The following is a 17,793-nucleotide window of genomic DNA, read 5'->3' as shown; positions in this document are numbered from 1 at the left end:
ATACATTCGATTGGATAAAATAATAGCACAGGATAAAGGTTGGTGAGCGGATTCGAAAGTGGTACTGAGCAAAAGCGAAACAGAAAGCAGCAACGTCTGCAATCGGCCGCGGTACGATCGAAACTGAAAGCGCACGACGGGTTGCTGCGTCTGAGGTTCACGGTGGCATGATGTGTTACGAAGAGGGGAAACGGTGGGACAGGGCCGGACCGCAGGTGACCGCGGATTGGAGAAGGGAAGGCCGTCCGAATGCAAATGATGATCATGCTGATGATGATGATGATGATGATGATGATAGTGTCTGCCGATCACTGACCGTTGGGGAAGGTGCGTATGAGCACGCACAGGCTATGCGTACGTCGTATGCGCTTTGGATGCGTGGTGTCAAACACACACACAAACACTTTTCATCCTCTCAACTCGAACCCCCGTTTTCCGTGCTCCAGGAAGTTGATCGTGTGTCGCGGAACACACGCGCTCGTACCCTACGGGGTCGAAAGTGGTCCAAAACAAAAGCGCATAGAAACGTACCAAAAACCTGCCTATCGAGGGGTGTTGCTTTTTTCCACGATTTTAATCGCCGGCACGAGCTCGACAGCAGAACTCGAACATAGGGTGGGATGGGTGGGGTTAAGAGAAAGAGAAAGAGGGGGAGAAGGCGAGCAAAAGCTCTTTCCGGCTGCATCTTAGGCGGGGTGTTAGCAGATTAGCCGGGAATGAAAACACAACTTCTTCCCTGGCGATGATGGTCTCGAAGCCGGTCGAGCGGCAGAGTGCAGTTCAATCGACCGTGAATAAAGTTGCTAAATATGGGGATGGGGTGTTCGTCCGGTAGCAGTGAGGCTTGGGTAGGTAGATATCGGGTGGGTAAATGACATCATTTCAAGCGTTCCATTGGGGTTCAGTTAATTACTTGTTTTTCTGTTGTTACTGTCCACGTTTTGGCAAGCTTGGTTGACATTTCGTTGTTGCATATTTATTCTTTCAATCCTTTGGTATCCGTTTCATAATCTTTGTACAGTTTTTCGGTGGCGTTTTGTTGACATCTTTTCGGATTCGTACGTGTTATTTCTTTCTTCTCTTTACTAATGTTTAATAAGATAATGGAGTCCCACCCTGTAATCAAACATTTGTTTGAGTGAGCTGGAGTTATCTTTCGAAGAGTACATCCAAGCAAATTCAACAAATGATAAATAATTAGAATCGCATTAAACTGTTGCCAAATGCAGGATCGTGTTGAGTATAAATATAATTGATGCATGTTCTTTAGTTCTAAGGACGTAAATGCTTTGCATTTAAAAAATCCCACTATGACGTCTAAAATCAGGCTACTATGATTCAGTACAGGAGAACCAGGAACAAAGAAATTTTGACATTACCGAAACGAATCTGTGGTGTTCTGGGTTCTGTCATTTACTCTTTGAATGCAGTTTTGATACATCTTCACGCTAGTCATAGGAAATCTTGAGTTAATTCCTAAATCCACTCATACTCTGAGCTACTCTAAGTGCACTGGAATATTTCAGAGCTATGGTGAACTTCTTTGGAGACTCCGGTTTCTTCCGGATCTATCCGGATCTATCCAACTTCCGAAGGATTATTCGTTTTCCACAGCAATGTCCTGCACTTTTATATGAATATTCGCATAACTTACCAGCAAGTTTTACAACAGCTTTAAACAAACTTATGAATTATTATTTTTAGGATTTCTCGGATATAACATGTATGTGCTAGAGCAATATTTGATCGATAGAAGAAGAATAGAAATACGATAAGTAATTACTCTCTTTGATTTGGTTTATTTGGTTTCACATGAATCACTTCTAATGCTGCAACTAACATGCTGTTCACGAAACGAGTTTCAAAATTCAACCGTATGTAAATGTTTCAACAACCCCTTAACAAGATTCATATGCTTTTAGCATCGTTTTAACTGTGATGGTGCTGTACAATGTTTTATATTAATGCGCAAGAAAACAAACCCCCAATTTGAAAGTGCACGACAACACACACTTAATTTGCTTGCAATCTAATGCGGTCGGTTACCACATAAGCTCGACCACACCGCATACACGCTACCGTACACCGGGCGAACACGTGCACCTATTGGTGCTGGCGGGAAATGTTGCTGCTCGGTGCTTTTATTTGTCTTCATTACTTTTATGCGATCGTTACACCTACCTACGATGGCGTCGCTATCGCACCGTCTTTATTAAAAGTATGCTCCCGTTAAGTCGTAAAATCCTTTTTCCGAGAACCTATGCCGAAACCGGGCCGAGTGTTTGTCCAGGTTACACAACCTCGATGCTCACGATGTGTTGTTGCACCGGCGCTACTCATTAGTGTGTGATGATAAAACTAACTAAGCGGGCCATGGTAATGTCCAACATTTCCTACAGCTTTTGTCTTGTGAGGTGCCTTTTGACATGAAGGACGGGGTTTGTAATGTGACGTTTGATAAACGATATGAAAGGATTCATGTTGGACCTAATGGAATGCTTGATTCTGAGGATACTGTTACAGTCTAATTGTAGTTTTGAGAGAAGCGATGAATATCTAAGTGAATAATTCATTCTTTTCTTTTTGTTTCCTTAGAATGTCTAGGTGGTATCGACTTATTTTCCCCGGTCCTGTCGTGTCGACCACGGAACCGCGCCAAATAAATCATTCTCTTACCTATCTTTTTGCCTTCAGTTACACAACATACAGTTCATATTGATACACTTTTTTCTCAGAATTTCAAAAGATTATTTTGTTTATCTGTTTGAGAGAAGAAAGTATAACAATTACTCTCAATGTCTTTTTCTGGAAATTGTTTTGGAAATGTTAGGCGCCAAATTTGTTTTACCATTCCACATTTAATCAATCAAAAACATGACAAAAAAGAAACCTACTTCCTACACATGTCTTGTAAAAAATAGATTAAACCACCCAAAAAAAAAAGAACAACTTTCACAAACCGAGAAATGCGAGCAGTAAATCCGATGCAAGATACTTTTTGTGTTTACATACATGATCACCAGCTGACACCATGTGCCATCTTATTGTTCATCCATCAGAAGCAAGCACACCCACAGCTGGCCACAAATTGTTTACTTCCACCGTTCTGCCAGCAACAGGAAGGCACGTGTTTATTGTGTGCTACATACAGAATGCTGTCGAAATAAGACACTCTGTTCGAATTGGTCGAAAAAGAAATCTGTGTGACCAAATTTTACTCACATTTGTGTCAGCTACTTGGAAATTTTCTTAAAGTATTTATACTAAAACTAAATAGTAAATTCAAATGATATCTTTCTATAGCATAAAGAGACGTAGTATGCTCTGATCATTGGCACAAAACAAAACTTTCCTGCACGGTGTATTTGACAAGCGAGTAAATACACATCTTTCGCAAGGAAAAGACACGAACCAGTGTTGGGTGGGTGAACCAGGCCGGGTTTGTCGTTTTTTCCCGCCCGCTATTAACCAACTGTTTGGATAAACTGCCCATTTAGTGTACGGCACAAATAGACTATGTGCATGATCCACACGTCCTCCGTACGCTCGTGCCATCCACAATGTCGTATTATAACGTGCAAAAACTGTTTTCCGAAATGTTTTTGACTGTTTTTTTTGGTTTAGGGGTGACTTTTTTCCACGCCAGATTTCACAGTGTAACGGACAACGCACTGAGGTGCCCTACTGAGCATTTATGTTGCACGTTGCTCAAGACGCAGTGTTCCATCTGTTGCGCTGTATTAGCTCAGACCGTACATCTGAAGGGTGTTTGGTGTTTGTAGTACAGCATAAGAACGAACCGACGGCATCAATGTGTGCAATGTTGATACTGCTAATGCACCGCTTGTCGAGGTACGCATTACCTCATTCATAATTTTCAACCCACAACTGCGCGTCTCGATTTCCATCCACCGTCACTGTCACTCCGGCCGATGATTACGGTGTGCATCGAATGCAACCGATATTGGCCAGCAATCACGCACGAAACCGATGGCGAATCGACTTCTGCCCGATACCGGTTGACTCACTCCGTTGCGCTAATTGAGCGGGTACGGGTTTATGCTGCGCTGGACACGAACGGCAAAACGTCGATGATCCTGACCTACCAGCGTAACAGATCCTTCACAGTGGACGACGAATCTTTGATCCGATCCGGTGAGCGTCTTGCGGTGCGGAATCGCCGAGAACGTTTGGTTGTGGCAGTAGTTTACATTGAGCTCGCTGCCATGTGCGATGCAAACACGATATGCAACTGGTTTTGTGTCGACTGGCCGAACCAGCAGCATGCATTGGATTGTTCGAGAGCTTAATCAGGTGGATGCAAGTTGCTAAAGAACTTGCACAAGACAAGTAAGAAACGCGGTGCGAAATTTAGATACGCTCAATCGTTGGATACTTTTAACAGAACATTTTTTGAACACAGTTTTGTGTCCATGCGCGACCCTTCCGGATCAATCTCCCGTTCACAGGACTGACTGTTAAGTTACGGGTATATAAAGTCAAAAAATGCCAGAAATGACAGCCCAAGACCTCTTGAGACTTGAGACTATGGTGCTGGTAAAGAAGAAGATGGAACGGGTCGTGTTTGTTAATAAATGATTTTTGTTGAAACAATGTTGTAATAAATTACGCATGATCAATGTAAAATATGTAACCCAGCCGTTCCAACACGAATAGGGGAATAATAATCATAAAAGCTAAATTTATGAAAACAAAAACAACGTGTAAATCTTATAATTATATTCGATTCCTTTTTAACTCCAAGCAATCAAACGATCAAGCGAAACGTGTATTACAAATCAGGTCTATAACTGTACGCCAACATCAATAAACGCCTAAAGTTATGCAATGCTTTGTACCGTAGCACGATGGCTTTCTCACGGATTCTTCAGCCGCCTATTGTGGATGAAGACAAACATCCTTCAGTCTTTTAAATCATTTTGAAGTTCTCTGTTTACAACCCTCACAAAAGGTCGTAACGCATTGCCTTGTGCTCTCCATCTGTCAAATTTGCACGTGAGCGAAATGCACGTGGCACATCCCGGGTGGGGTGTTACAGTTCTAGTAATGAAAGTACACAAGCTCAGAGTCTTATGCAATGTCTTCAATCCCACTGCGGCAAAAGGTGCGCTCAATTGTGTGAGATACTTGTGAAAATGGCACCCACCACCATGAAACAATTCGCCTCCAATTCGGAAGCCACACTACCGGCATTTGTGTACTTTCCTTCCGATCTTTCCCATCCTACGCCATATCCCAGCCTGCCACTGAAGTAACTCGACCCTTCAGAATCTACTTACTTTTGTTTCGTTTCGGAATATTGGCCCATTCACTACCCCAGCACACAATTGTTCCTTCATTGCTAAACACGATTTAACACCTTTGAAATGATTGTTTTCTATTATTTTTATTTCTCTTTGTTAGCTTTTACTTCGAAAAACATCGACAAACCGGAATTGGTGAATCATCTACATTATTTATTTGTCCGATCCGAAAAATATTAGTTCCTAGCAATTGAATTACAGTTCTAAATTTAATCAATTGTATTTATTCCAATCCTATTCGTACAATTTACCACATTCAACGTGTAATTCTCTTCAGCTCTTAAATGCAAAATAAATATTTATTCGCTTTCGCAGCCTACTTGCTGACTATAATCGTTCCCAGGCCAACGACACGATCAGACCACATTCAGGAAATGTTACAATCTACTTATCGTCACATTCATAGGCCATTTTCAATGGGTTCTGTATCGCTAATTGGGACTCGTTTGTTGTCCTTTATACTCGATTAAAATGTGAACTTTTTCTTATAATTACGCAGTATTTGTAAGAAATACTTTCTCTACACTCTTTTACACATTCCCTCATTCCGTCTACTATAACATTCGATATCTCTCATTATCGTTCATGCTTGGTGGGTTGAATTATAATTCTTCACGTGATTTGTGTGTCTATTCCGAAAGCTCGTTCCTGTTACAATTGCATTAATTTTCTTGACTTGTATTATTTCCTAATTTAACTTGTTTCGATAAAATTACACCACGGAAATTAAAAAAAGATTTGCACTCGGTTTGGCATACTAGCATCGCTCACTAAAAGTGGGCTCATTCTTTCAGCGAGCGATGGAAAACTGATCAATAACTATTGAGCACAGTTCTTGCGATACATTCTCACTTGAATTGGTCCAGTATGAAGACGGAAAACGGTGCATCTGTTTACCCTAAACTAGTCAACTGAATAAAAACAAGGACCACTTACCACTTACACAGGTGCTTAACTGGTACATAAGGTTTTCCACTGATTTACTCCTATCACGTGCTCGCTTCTATAGTAAATTGGACCGAAAATTCTTCGACTTTATCAGTATCGATTTTCCACTATTAATCACAGATAGTTCAAAGTCTGGACGCACGAACCGGGAGCCCGCATAGCCACCGCTGCGTTCGCGTGCACCATCATCGTGCATCTCGTTCAGCACCGTTTGGTCCAGAGGGGAACGACTAGTCGCCTTGTCCGGATGCGATGTGCTCGACACATCCACCACCGACAACGGTGCGGTCGGCTTCACTAGGCTAATTTTGAAGCGGTTTTTCTTGCGACAAAAATCAAAACTGCACTCCACCATATCCCGGCTGCTCTTGGTCAGCTCGCGCTGCATGGTGGTGGTGTTTTGGTCCGCCATCTGCATGCCGCCCTTGTTGCGCACCCGGGTAAAGGCGGCCCGGAACTGCGTGTTCATGCCGACGTAGATGATCGGGTTGTAGCAGATGCTCGATTTGGCGATGAGCGCTGGCAACACTGCCAGCCCCGGGCCGATCAGTTCTGGCGGCCCGAACTGTTCGATGAGCGCAAAAATGGCGTACGGTGTCCACGCGACCATGAACGCGACGATCATCACCGCCACCATGGAGGTGACACGTTGCTCGGCACGATTTATGCGTCCCACGCGGGCGGAGTTCTGTAGCGTGGCAGTGAAATGAATAACATTTGAAATGGAAATGGGGTTAGAATGTATTTTTAACACGCCGGAATCAGTGAGGCCTTTTTTTAAATAGGAAAACATGCAACTCGCCTTTCGCATATTGACGATGATGTTGGTGTAGCTGTACACAATTACGATCAGCGGGACGACTAGTCCAAACACGAACAGAAAAATTATGTACGTTGTGGCGTTTCTCGTTTGGGATTCCCAATTCACCGAACAGCTGACGTTGGTGGCATTCGTGAAAAACAAAGCGAAACAGAAATATATTGCATAGAAATTGCCTGGAAAGATATTTGTTGTTCAAACGTGGTTACGAATGCTGAACTAAATCAATGTTTGCGTGTAGTTGCCTAGCAACCAATTGTCCATCACTATTGCAACAGCTAGTGTAAACATAGATATGTAGGTTTTTTTTTTGTATTTATGAATATATGCATCTAAAAACATTAGAAAACTATGCTTCAATTCCACATAAAAACATCCCTATAGAACACTTGTAATAACAATATTATACTTGCAAATTGTATGGGAAATATAGTTTGCAAACAAGTTGCAAACAAAATAGAGCATTTTCAACAGCATGCACAAGTTCAGCACAAATTTTCATCCAGCGGTTAATGTTACTGCTGGAGGCGCCCGGTACTTCACTAAAATGAACAGCGATCGAAGGAATGTGTTTTCATGTGAATAAAGTCTTCGAAATGAATGAAGGATAATTACATAAATATTTATTTTCATTATCTATCGAAGATTATAAAGCGATGACCCGAGAATAGTGATTTTCACTGCACTGGCCATTGGCTTTAAAATGATTGCATATCATACGATAGATACGCATAGTTCGTTACCAGCAGTAATCTACTCCGGATCATCACGACAGACAACAACACATCTCATTGTCGTTTGTAACTACGATTTCCCTAATACGATACAGAAGTAGAAATCCAATTCCATCCAGTATCCTTGGCGAAATATACTCCACTTCCCAGCATTTGTACGCCGTTTGGTCGGAATGGAACAATGCTCCAGCACCAAAGTCCAACGCTCTGTAATGCCATCAATTTAAAGTTTCAACAGTACCTAGAATGTGCACTCATCGTACCGCATGTACTGGGATGGAATTTTTCAACAGACAGCATCCCAAATCCATCCGATATGCTAACCTCCCTTTCCTATTACGTGTACGACTCAATCAATCAAGTACCTCCTGTCAAGAAGTATTATTTCCCGGGAGGAAATCTAATCTCACGAAGCATTCTACGCAGTCCCTTCTATGTTGGTAAGCTTCGATGATTAGCTTGATATTTTCCGATTGATTCGTAAGTTCGTACGATTGGAGAAGATGTGTTGCCCATGTTATTTCTGTCGTTAATCCATATTCCGATTAAATATATTTAGCTTAATCGTCCTTCCCGCACTGAGCACAGTGTATTACGAGGTAGAATTAATCAATAATTAGTAGAATGTATATTTAATCATTGTAGAAGAGTTTTCTGTGCAAACAGGGCAATTACGGCGATATCCTTAAAGATTTAATGGGAATGCTGCCCTTAATGTTGTACGTATAATTTAATTCAAAATACCTACGCCCTACCTGAGCAGACGAGGTTGCTCATTACCCTAAAACGCTCCGGTCAACTTCACCAGCTTCTCCAAACAACACTCTTGCTTCCTTTAGAACCCCAGCCACATCTACGCCTCATCTACGCATCACTGACCGAAACTACGGTTGACTTACCGGTGGTTCTGCACCGGTATGCCATTTTGTACCCACCTAATGTCAGCTGCCTCCTGGACGTACGCTCCCCAGCCAAACAGTGGCGGTGAGGTTAAGGCAAACGAGTAGCCCCAGATGAAGCATATTGCCAGGCCGGCTCCTTTGCGTGACAAATTCCGTGATGAGAATGGGCGGCTGATGAGACAGTACCGCTCGTACGAGAGCACCGTAAGCGTCGTGATGGAGGTTATTCCTGGAACGGCAGGTGATAAAAATATCAAAGAAAATGATTCCCCAAGCGAATGAGAAACCGTTACAGACATAAAAGCCAAACCGGCGAACATGATACGCTTACAACGTTCCGAGTTACCTGCAATTACAATATTCTTCCACGGCGGGCTCTAAACAATTGACTTTGAAGTGGGAATGGCGAGTAAGAACGACACAGAAGTAACAAAAAAAACGGAACGTGCATTAAACGTCCCTAGGAATAGGAGAACGGGAAAAAAGCATTAACACCCTCCGATTCACTATCGTCTATGTCTGTTAGCAATATTTATGACTTTCACCCTCAAACTCCCGGTTCGTCGCGTGCGTTATTGTTCTGATTTTAAGAAATACATCAATGAAAGAATGATTTGCATACGGCTCATACAATAACCTTTGTTCTGAAAGTAATACGAAAATAAGTCATGCATAAAATCTAAAGTTCGGCTTGTAAAGAATATTTATTTTCAAGAATTATTATTTGTATCACGGACATTCATTGAAATAATTTTCTGCAGTAAATCAATTTAATCTACAATTCTGCTGCAAACATCAGCAAGAATTATTGAGTTTTATGATTAAGCAAACCATGAGACTAATATTGGTTCGTGTGAAACAATTTCCTTACTCATGAACGGAATTATGATTCAATTCGAAGAACTAGAATTTATGTTTTATTCTGATACCATTAAAATAAAATCCCTTCCTAAAATCACTAACTGATCTTATAATGGTATAAAAATAAGAAATGAAATGTGCAGAATCTTCGGCGTGGAAAAATGCTCATGTGCGGAAGAAGAATACCACATTCAGTTGGGCAGTTTTGGTCCAAACTACAAAATGATAAAGAAAGCCTACAGATCTCGTTACGACATTCCTATCCTATTCCGAACCGAACCGAACAGATTAAATAGATTCGTAAATTGCGTATTGATAGATTTATGCCCCCTAGTTTACGATCGCATCATTGGCGAACGTGAAGTTGACTTCGGTCAGCAAAACTAAGTATAGGACAAAGTCTCTTCATTAAATAAAAGGGACACGGTCCCAATGTCACAAACATAACACAATTTCTCCATTACGAAATCGAGTAATTCTGCCGCTGGCTGTGCTAAACAAATATCGCTTTCATCCTTCGTTAGCACACCCGCACATTTGGGTGCGAATGGGAAAGTTTTGAAGAACTTTCTGCCCGTCACATGGGTATGTAAAGACGGCTAGGTAGTACCATTAAGCGAGTGCGGTGTACCACAAAGAGATAACGAGTTCGACACAAACCTCACTGGAAACCTCACGTTCTAGGCTAAATACTTACAGTTGAACGTATTTCGTATCCTTCCTCTTAAAGGACGCCGATCGGATTCATACTCGCTTCTTAAAGCCATGGAATTAGAAGGCTTCATAACGCATTCGAAACACTCGCTATATTGAACTATAGGATCAATCTCAAAGTCGGTTCATCCTGTTATGGAAAAGTTTTGTCGCGCTTAATCGTTGTACAAAATAAAAAGGTAGATGTTTGATGCTATCTATATTAATTATGAAACATAAACAAAACAAAGGTTGAAATGATTATCGGGGCATGATTCAAGCAAACCGTCTTCCGTTGCTTGCTCTAGGGCAGTAAGTAAATTAATACGAAAAAATGGTCTTTTTACGGTATCGAATCTCAAGCTCTGCTTTCCAGCGGTTTCTGCTTTGATTATTGATTGTTGTTGTGCAATGGGAAAGGTTAAGGGATGTCTTTAAAACAAGACACGGTAAAACGCAAACCCCAAACATGAAACGAACGAAAAAAGTGTTTTCCTATCGCGAAAAAAGTGGGGAAACCAACAAAGATGAAACGGGACTGTTCAGTGTTGCAAAGTAATCATGCTCTATTGATTGGTAAAAGCGGTTCTGTTTTGTTTTTTTTTTGTTTGTGCCTTCAAAACAGGAAACAACCCTCTGAAACTGTACAAGAAAGGAAACACACGGGAACCAACTAAACAGGAAAAACAATGAAAAACGGTTTTAAAAGAATGGTTCAGATAACCTGAGATGCTATCATGGAACAAGGATGAAAGAAATAAACCACCACTCGACAAAAAGTTAATTGAATAGTCGAATATCTTGAGAGGGAAATTTTGGGAAAAAAAACCTTTGAGCGTACAGTGATTAAAACAAAATTGTTGTTCGTAGTATAGTGCAGAAAATCGGGCACGTTGTTTTGCGTTAAGAAAACTAATTTCATTTTACGATTTTAAAGACAGCAGGCACATTAACCAATGAATTACCGAGCAAAGACATGAAAAACCCGTACGCCACACACAGCGTCCGGCCGAAGATCCAGCGGTGCGAGATGGCCGACGTTAGCGTCAGTGGGTTGCCGATGATCGACACGGAAAAGTCGGAGCAAACCAAATTGAATAATATGATGTTCATCGGTGTCCATAGCTGAAATGGAAGGAAAACAGGACCGGGGTGCGTACGCACGTTAGCACTAATAGGGCAATTATTTCAGACGACAGCAAATCGAATCACACAAATTCATTCACCCCGTCCGTATCTCTTATTGATCGATGAAAGATTCCCACGGGCCGATGCGGGAAAGTTTGCTATTCTGCGGGTAACCGAGGCGAATGGGATCGCACGCATATCGTGATACATGTCATATCAACAGTGAACGGGGTTGACCCGTCAAACCTGGTGACAGAATTCATTTCAACCAGGAAATGGATTTATTCTGATGCGTCTTTTCTCCCCTTTTGCACGTGTATTTCAAGCCAGCATGGCATTGGCGTGCAGGTTGCGGTGTCGTTAAACAACTCCACGGTTTTCGTTTAAACATTCGCCGTACGTCATTCGTGGAGTACAAATTTTAATGGGGAAAATCCATCTACACTCACCTGCATATCCTTGGACATCAGTGCAATCACGAACAGGTTGAGAAAAAATCCAAAAAAACCGATACAGAACAGAGTGACGGCGGCCACATTGTAGGCCCATGGTGCCATCAGTTCCTCGTAGTCTACCGCACTGGATGCCACATCGGTAGGAGCCTCGTTCATCTTCGCTGCGGCACCATGTTTCGGACGGTTCGTTCGGGCAGGTTTGGTTCGTTTCCTGGACGAAAGGCTGCGAGCCAGGCCAAACCACAGGACTAACCCGATCCTGCAACTGCGGCCCAATCAACAGATTCCTAGCAAAGGAAGCTTAAGGCATCCGAAGTATTCGTGCGGTTTATTATTTTAGCAACAACATTCTTATGCGTCTCAGCTCCAAGAATGCAATCAAATTGATGGTGTCTGATCGACTGGGACAGGTGAAAGAGATAGTGCGACGGACACACGATAAACACTAGTAGCACCACGTTCCGGTCTTGTCAGCACATTCTGCACACATCACCATTTGTCTGTATTGTCGTTAATTTCACCACGGTCTGTTGCACTCAGGCCCGTGTCTGCAGTGGCATGCAACAGCTGATATGTGTCATCAATGGAAAAGATCCGTTTTGTATTTTAGCACTTAGATTTTAAAGATTAAACCCTATTTTTAATAATTGTTTCAACCCCTTTAGATGATATTGCGCATAAACACATCTGAGCGATATATTATGGTTTAAATAATACATTTACAATAAATTTAAAAAAATGTAATCTAAAAACCAATAAAATATGAAATATACATTAAAAACATATAAATTCTGAGTAATGATTATTATACTAGGTCTCGACGCTTCCAAGAAATGTTTCGTGAGGAGAATTCTTCTTGTCTACAGCTTACAAGATATTGATTACAAATACAGAAAATTCCTTTCGCTTTGACTGCTTCTCTACATTACCGGTAAACTGATCACTGAAATGGGTAGAGACAGTGATTTTAGGAAGGAATGTCATTATAATTCTTATTTCGACGTAATTTTCCAACCGGTATGAATAAAACATGAGCTAAAATGATTTCGTAACTGCGAACCTTTCTTCAAATCAGGTGACTTTGGAATGGTCGACAATAATCCTTCGCGGCTACAACCACAATCTTTCTTAAAGAAATCGGATTGAAAAAAAAGGAACAGCAATGGTCTTTGATACACTTCTGTACAAAGTATCTATGACACAATTTTGAAATATATTCCAAACCAGTAAAGTGTTATGTACGAGTTTTAAAGAAGAATTTTTAAATTATTTTTACTTTCGATTAACAGATGGTATGAAAAGAGTAACAATTATCACAACACTTTTTATTGTATGCATTCAATCAAGTATTCAATTAAGATAATTGTTTGAAAGATCTTATATTATTTATACAAACATTCGGTAATTAATCATTGTACCACACACTAGCACCATTTTCACTTGTATCACAAACAATTTTAAGTTAATTTCCACTTTGATTTAACTACATCCGTTGAATCGTTTAACACACTTTTGTATCCATTATTTACCAATTTCCACAATAAAGCATTTGCACTAAATTTAGCCAAACTTCATCCACTTCTCCAAACGCTATCGCATTGTATCAATTCACAACACTCGTTATGCTAGGTTTTGGCACATCGTCTTTAAGCTACGACTCAATACAAGCAGAACACGCTTTCCACGCTACCATTCTACGCCAAATTACGAACGATAGCTGCCGTTTGTTCGAAAGGCCACATCCGAGGTGTGGTGAATATCGGTATGTCCGTTCGGTACAGACTCCGACCGACAACTGAATGGATCAGCATGCCAACCGCTGATAAAATACCTTCCCGCGACACCTACACCATCCAGGATGCAAAACCGGATGCTGTGACACTCACTGTTTACCGGCGCTTTCCACTGTTCGGGTGAACTTTCCCGAGAGTTTTCCGAAGATGCGCTCTCCCACGAAAGCCGGCACAGTGCAGGCATTGTCTTGCAGCGTGCCGGTGCTGGCGTGGTATCGCAGCTGGGAGGTCACGGCCATAGCGTAACCACCCTCTCGCAGTTGGAAAATGGGCAAAACAAACAGTTTGAGATCCCTTTGCCCATCATTAGGCGGGCACTCAGCGGGTAAGCTCCTTCATAGCCGGCTGTTGACAAAACCGAAAGTGGTTGTGAACAGGCATCGGTGAGCCGATTACCATGGCAACCGGGAACTCACTCTAGTGCTTCCTTGCGCGCTGCGTGATATGTGTTTTCTGAAGGATGTTCTAAAATCCCCGTTCAAATAAACATTATCAAAAGCCATGCTGCTGAAACGTGTAAACGAAACATGTGGGACGTCGAGCGAAATACATGGTGGTACAAGTTTCATGATAGCTGATGCTATTCCAAGGTACTAGAATCCTATAATATGCAACTATGTAAGACATCTCCCAAAAATATATCGCAGGAACAATTAGAGTTTATATAGCTGGGACGTGACTACGAGCACGTCAATTCATTACTTTCCACGCACATCTTCATCATCCTTCAACGATAAAGGCTTCATTTAACATCCCATAAACTCACCCTCCCATGCGATGGTGGAAATCGCAACCCCCCGATATGCCAAAGTGCCATCGTTCTTGAGCAAAAAACCATTAACCCGTGCTTGACAAGAACACCAAATCAAAGATGTGTACGGCTCGCAAATGATACATGATACACGTACCAACCGTGCGGCGAATATTTGCGGCTGTCATAACATCGGTTACGGATGATACCGAGGATGAATGCGTATTTTTATCACCTTCGACCCACCGGCATGCAGAAATCGTTACATTGGTTACGGATTGAGCAACGGATGTCACGGAATGTCGTAAATTGTGACTGCACGTCTTACGATGATTTGGCCACTAAAGGAGTGTTGAGCATGCACGATAACACCAGGACATGTGTGACTGAAAAGGGAGATCATAACTTCTCGAAGGAGAAAAGGATACATTTTTCAAATGATGTTCGAGGGATGTGTTCAACAATTATTCACAAACTTCAACGTGTTCCAATTAGACATTCTAGGACATGTGTGTGTGTAGTCGCTTTAATGGGATCTAGAGCTGAATGCCTAATTGATAGCAATAAGCGTGTCGAAAGAACTTCTAACCCTTCTTAGTCCTTTATATACAGGACTTTTTCCATTTGGTCATTCTCTCTTTTTCTTCTGCGAGTTCACATTTCTACATGTCTATCAATCAGCCTGGAAGTATACCTCATGTCTTCTATTTCTACAGCAAATTCTAGATGGTCTTCATTACTTAGAAAATTGCTGAGGAGTTATCCTTATAGTAAGGATGCTTTTTATTATCATCTATCTGTCAGCAATGCAGATTGTAACTTACAACTTTGTCTGCAGCTCCCTTATGCTAATCAAATTTCCCACACAGCAATGCACCCTGCTCAGGTGCAGACAAGACAACAGTTCTCAGCGCTGGAGGAAATTCATCTCAGTTCGGCTTTTGCACGATGTGCGATCAGCACAGCATCGCGAGTGTCGCCGATGAACAGCACCCGATTTCACATCGGGCTCAGCTCAAAAACATTACGAGAAGCTCAGTATCTCAGTGATACGTCTGGTGTTCCGCCGTGCGTAACGTAGACGATCCGACGAGAAAGTTACCGCAAGAAGGCAGCGTCAGACAAGCGTTACTTCTAATTCGACTGTCATTCATATAGCAGTGACTTTGTGACTCGAAGTCCGTTCTCTTTGTTTCAAATGCATGCTGTTGAGTTGAATTATGAGTCATAAGAATGATGTCTTATTTTTTATCATCACAAAGTCCTTCCAGCGACTATATTTCTCGCTAAGGTAAAACACACTATCAGCATTACGTTTAAAGTTTCGATTTCCTCTAAGAAACATACGCCTTCCTAACCAAGTCCTACGCTACACTGGCGACATGTTATCAAAGGTCAAGTTCAAACCTTCGGATAATTTCATCGGGAGCTGCCACGCTGCGCTAGACTGTTGTGGAGCAAAATTCGTACACGCGATGCTCCTTATTTTTGCGATGATGCTCCTACTCGTGCTTGCGAACGAACGAACGAACTTTTACCGCCCGTACCGTGCCGTAGCAGCAGAGGACGCTCACAGAGGGATCTGATGAATTTCGGTAGACGAAACGCGTGGGTACGAAATACGTATTTTATTAGAGCTCACGCCGCCACGGATGGTTTCAGTCTGGTGCCGGATGCTGTAACAGATCGTGATGGTGCCGCTGCCGGTTGCTTCCGGATTCTCAGTCCGCACCGAAACGGTGCCATTGTGAACACTGGTAAAGGCATCTTAAAGTGTGCTAGAGTGAAAGCGCTGTACTTGTTAAATTAAACGTGAAAAGGCATTGGGCAAGGTTGAGAGGATATTGGGTGCTGTGTGTTTGAAAATGTTTACCGATCGTTTTAAATAGTGCCTTAAGGAAAGTTTCGCACACCAAGTGTTTTTCTTTTAGCGGTGGGAAACAAGTGAACCATCTTTGTATCGCTGCGGTATGTTTCAAAATAAAAGTGAAAATTTACAACCAGAAAACCCGGTTCTTAAAATTGAAACATATTATAAACAAGCTTTCGGGCGGCTCCAGACAGCTGTAAAAATATTACGTTATTGTACCATTATCGGTCGAGAAAGAATTTAATTTACATTTTCTGCAAACAGCTCGTAGTGTATCCCAAAAACCCAATACCCAGTCCAACCTAAATTCAAACTGGATTAGGAAAAAAAATGTATCGAAAATGTTTTTGCAAGCGCACCGAAGGATAAAGGTAGCGTGCTGGTTAGCGTTTCGTGGTACATTCTTCACCATATTGTGCGTTGGACAAGGTAAGTCGTACCATTCCATTCGTTGTGTGTGCGGAGGGGTGTTTGGGCGAACACACTAAGGAAAAAAAGGTGATAAAGACTATAATTGAATCGAAGATAGTATAGTGCAGTCACGGGGCGCTAAACCTGCCCAAAAAATATGGCTTCCTCGTAATAAAAACCAGTACCCTACGATCGTTCATTGGTGTGGTGAGGATGACGATGCTAAAAGGTGATAGTAAATACCACAATGGGTAAAACGGTGGATGAACGATACATTAAATATTAACTTCAGCGAAGGGATACACAGCGATGGTGCCGGATTTCGTGCAGTGGTTTATGAAATATTCAAAATACTCACAAACACTTGAAAGAATTTAAATTGCAACACAAATTATATTCCACGGATGGGGACACAAAGGTTACAGCCGGGTGGTGCTCTATTGTTGCAAATTCTTTGTCCTAATTAGGACATCATAAGCATCCAAAATTATGAGGTGCACTGCACAATGAATTATCTTACGAACGACCACTTTCGTATCAGATGATGAATATGTCTGGCTTCGATGGAAAAGGGTAGTACATACCCTTTTCCATTTTATTTTTAATGTAAAAAAAACCTTTAGTCTACGTTTTACGACGAAACGATGGCACTTTTTTGTTAGGACCATGTATTCCATGTAGGACAAAGAAAAATGTTTCTACAAGCATAAGGAGGCTTCACAATACTACCACCGTTGGGCAGTAAATAAAATGACAGGATGCTGTATTCTAAGCATCGAGAAAATTGAATCATGTTTCTGTTTAATAACCCTGCCACAAAGGAAGCAAAGCACACGAAGGGAGAGCGAATGAAAATATTTGTTTTTCAATGTGTAAAACATTTTCAGCAAAACATTCACTCAACGTTGTATTTTAAGCTTTTTCGGCCGGATGCCACAATGCCAACATATGTTGTGTTATAAAACCATACCGTCTAAACCTCTGCTCTGTTTGGCTTTCTGCAAAACTTCACGTTATTTGTGGTGGGTTCTGGTTCGTTTCGAAAAACACAGTCAAGGCCGGTTCCCTCGAGAAAGTAAGCGAAATGTAAAATAATGATTCAA

The 17,793-nt window shown here is 41.6% G+C and overlaps 1 protein-coding gene across 1 annotated transcript; it reads right to left on the bottom strand.

The window, feature by feature from the left end:
* Window positions 1-6,131: 6,131 nt before the first annotated feature.
* Window positions 6,132-12,021, bottom strand: LOC128305904 (vertebrate ancient opsin-like). Its single transcript, XM_053043542.1, has 5 exons — window positions 11,860-12,021; window positions 11,248-11,407; window positions 8,762-8,957; window positions 7,075-7,207; window positions 6,132-6,960 (listed from the first exon to the last, which is right to left on the bottom strand). Exons 1-5 carry the CDS (start codon window positions 12,019-12,021, stop codon window positions 6,328-6,330), a joined length of 1,284 nt encoding a protein of 427 aa, XP_052899502.1. The 3' UTR covers window positions 6,132-6,327.
* Window positions 12,022-17,793: the final 5,772 nt, after the last annotated feature.

The sequence above is a fragment of the Anopheles moucheti genome, chromosome 2 (assembly GCF_943734755.1).
Source record: "Anopheles moucheti chromosome 2, idAnoMoucSN_F20_07, whole genome shotgun sequence".
NCBI classification, from domain to species: domain Eukaryota; kingdom Metazoa; phylum Arthropoda; class Insecta; order Diptera; family Culicidae; genus Anopheles; species Anopheles moucheti.
Note: the sequence above shows the minus strand (reverse complement) of the source record. Positions and strands in the feature narration are given on the sequence as shown.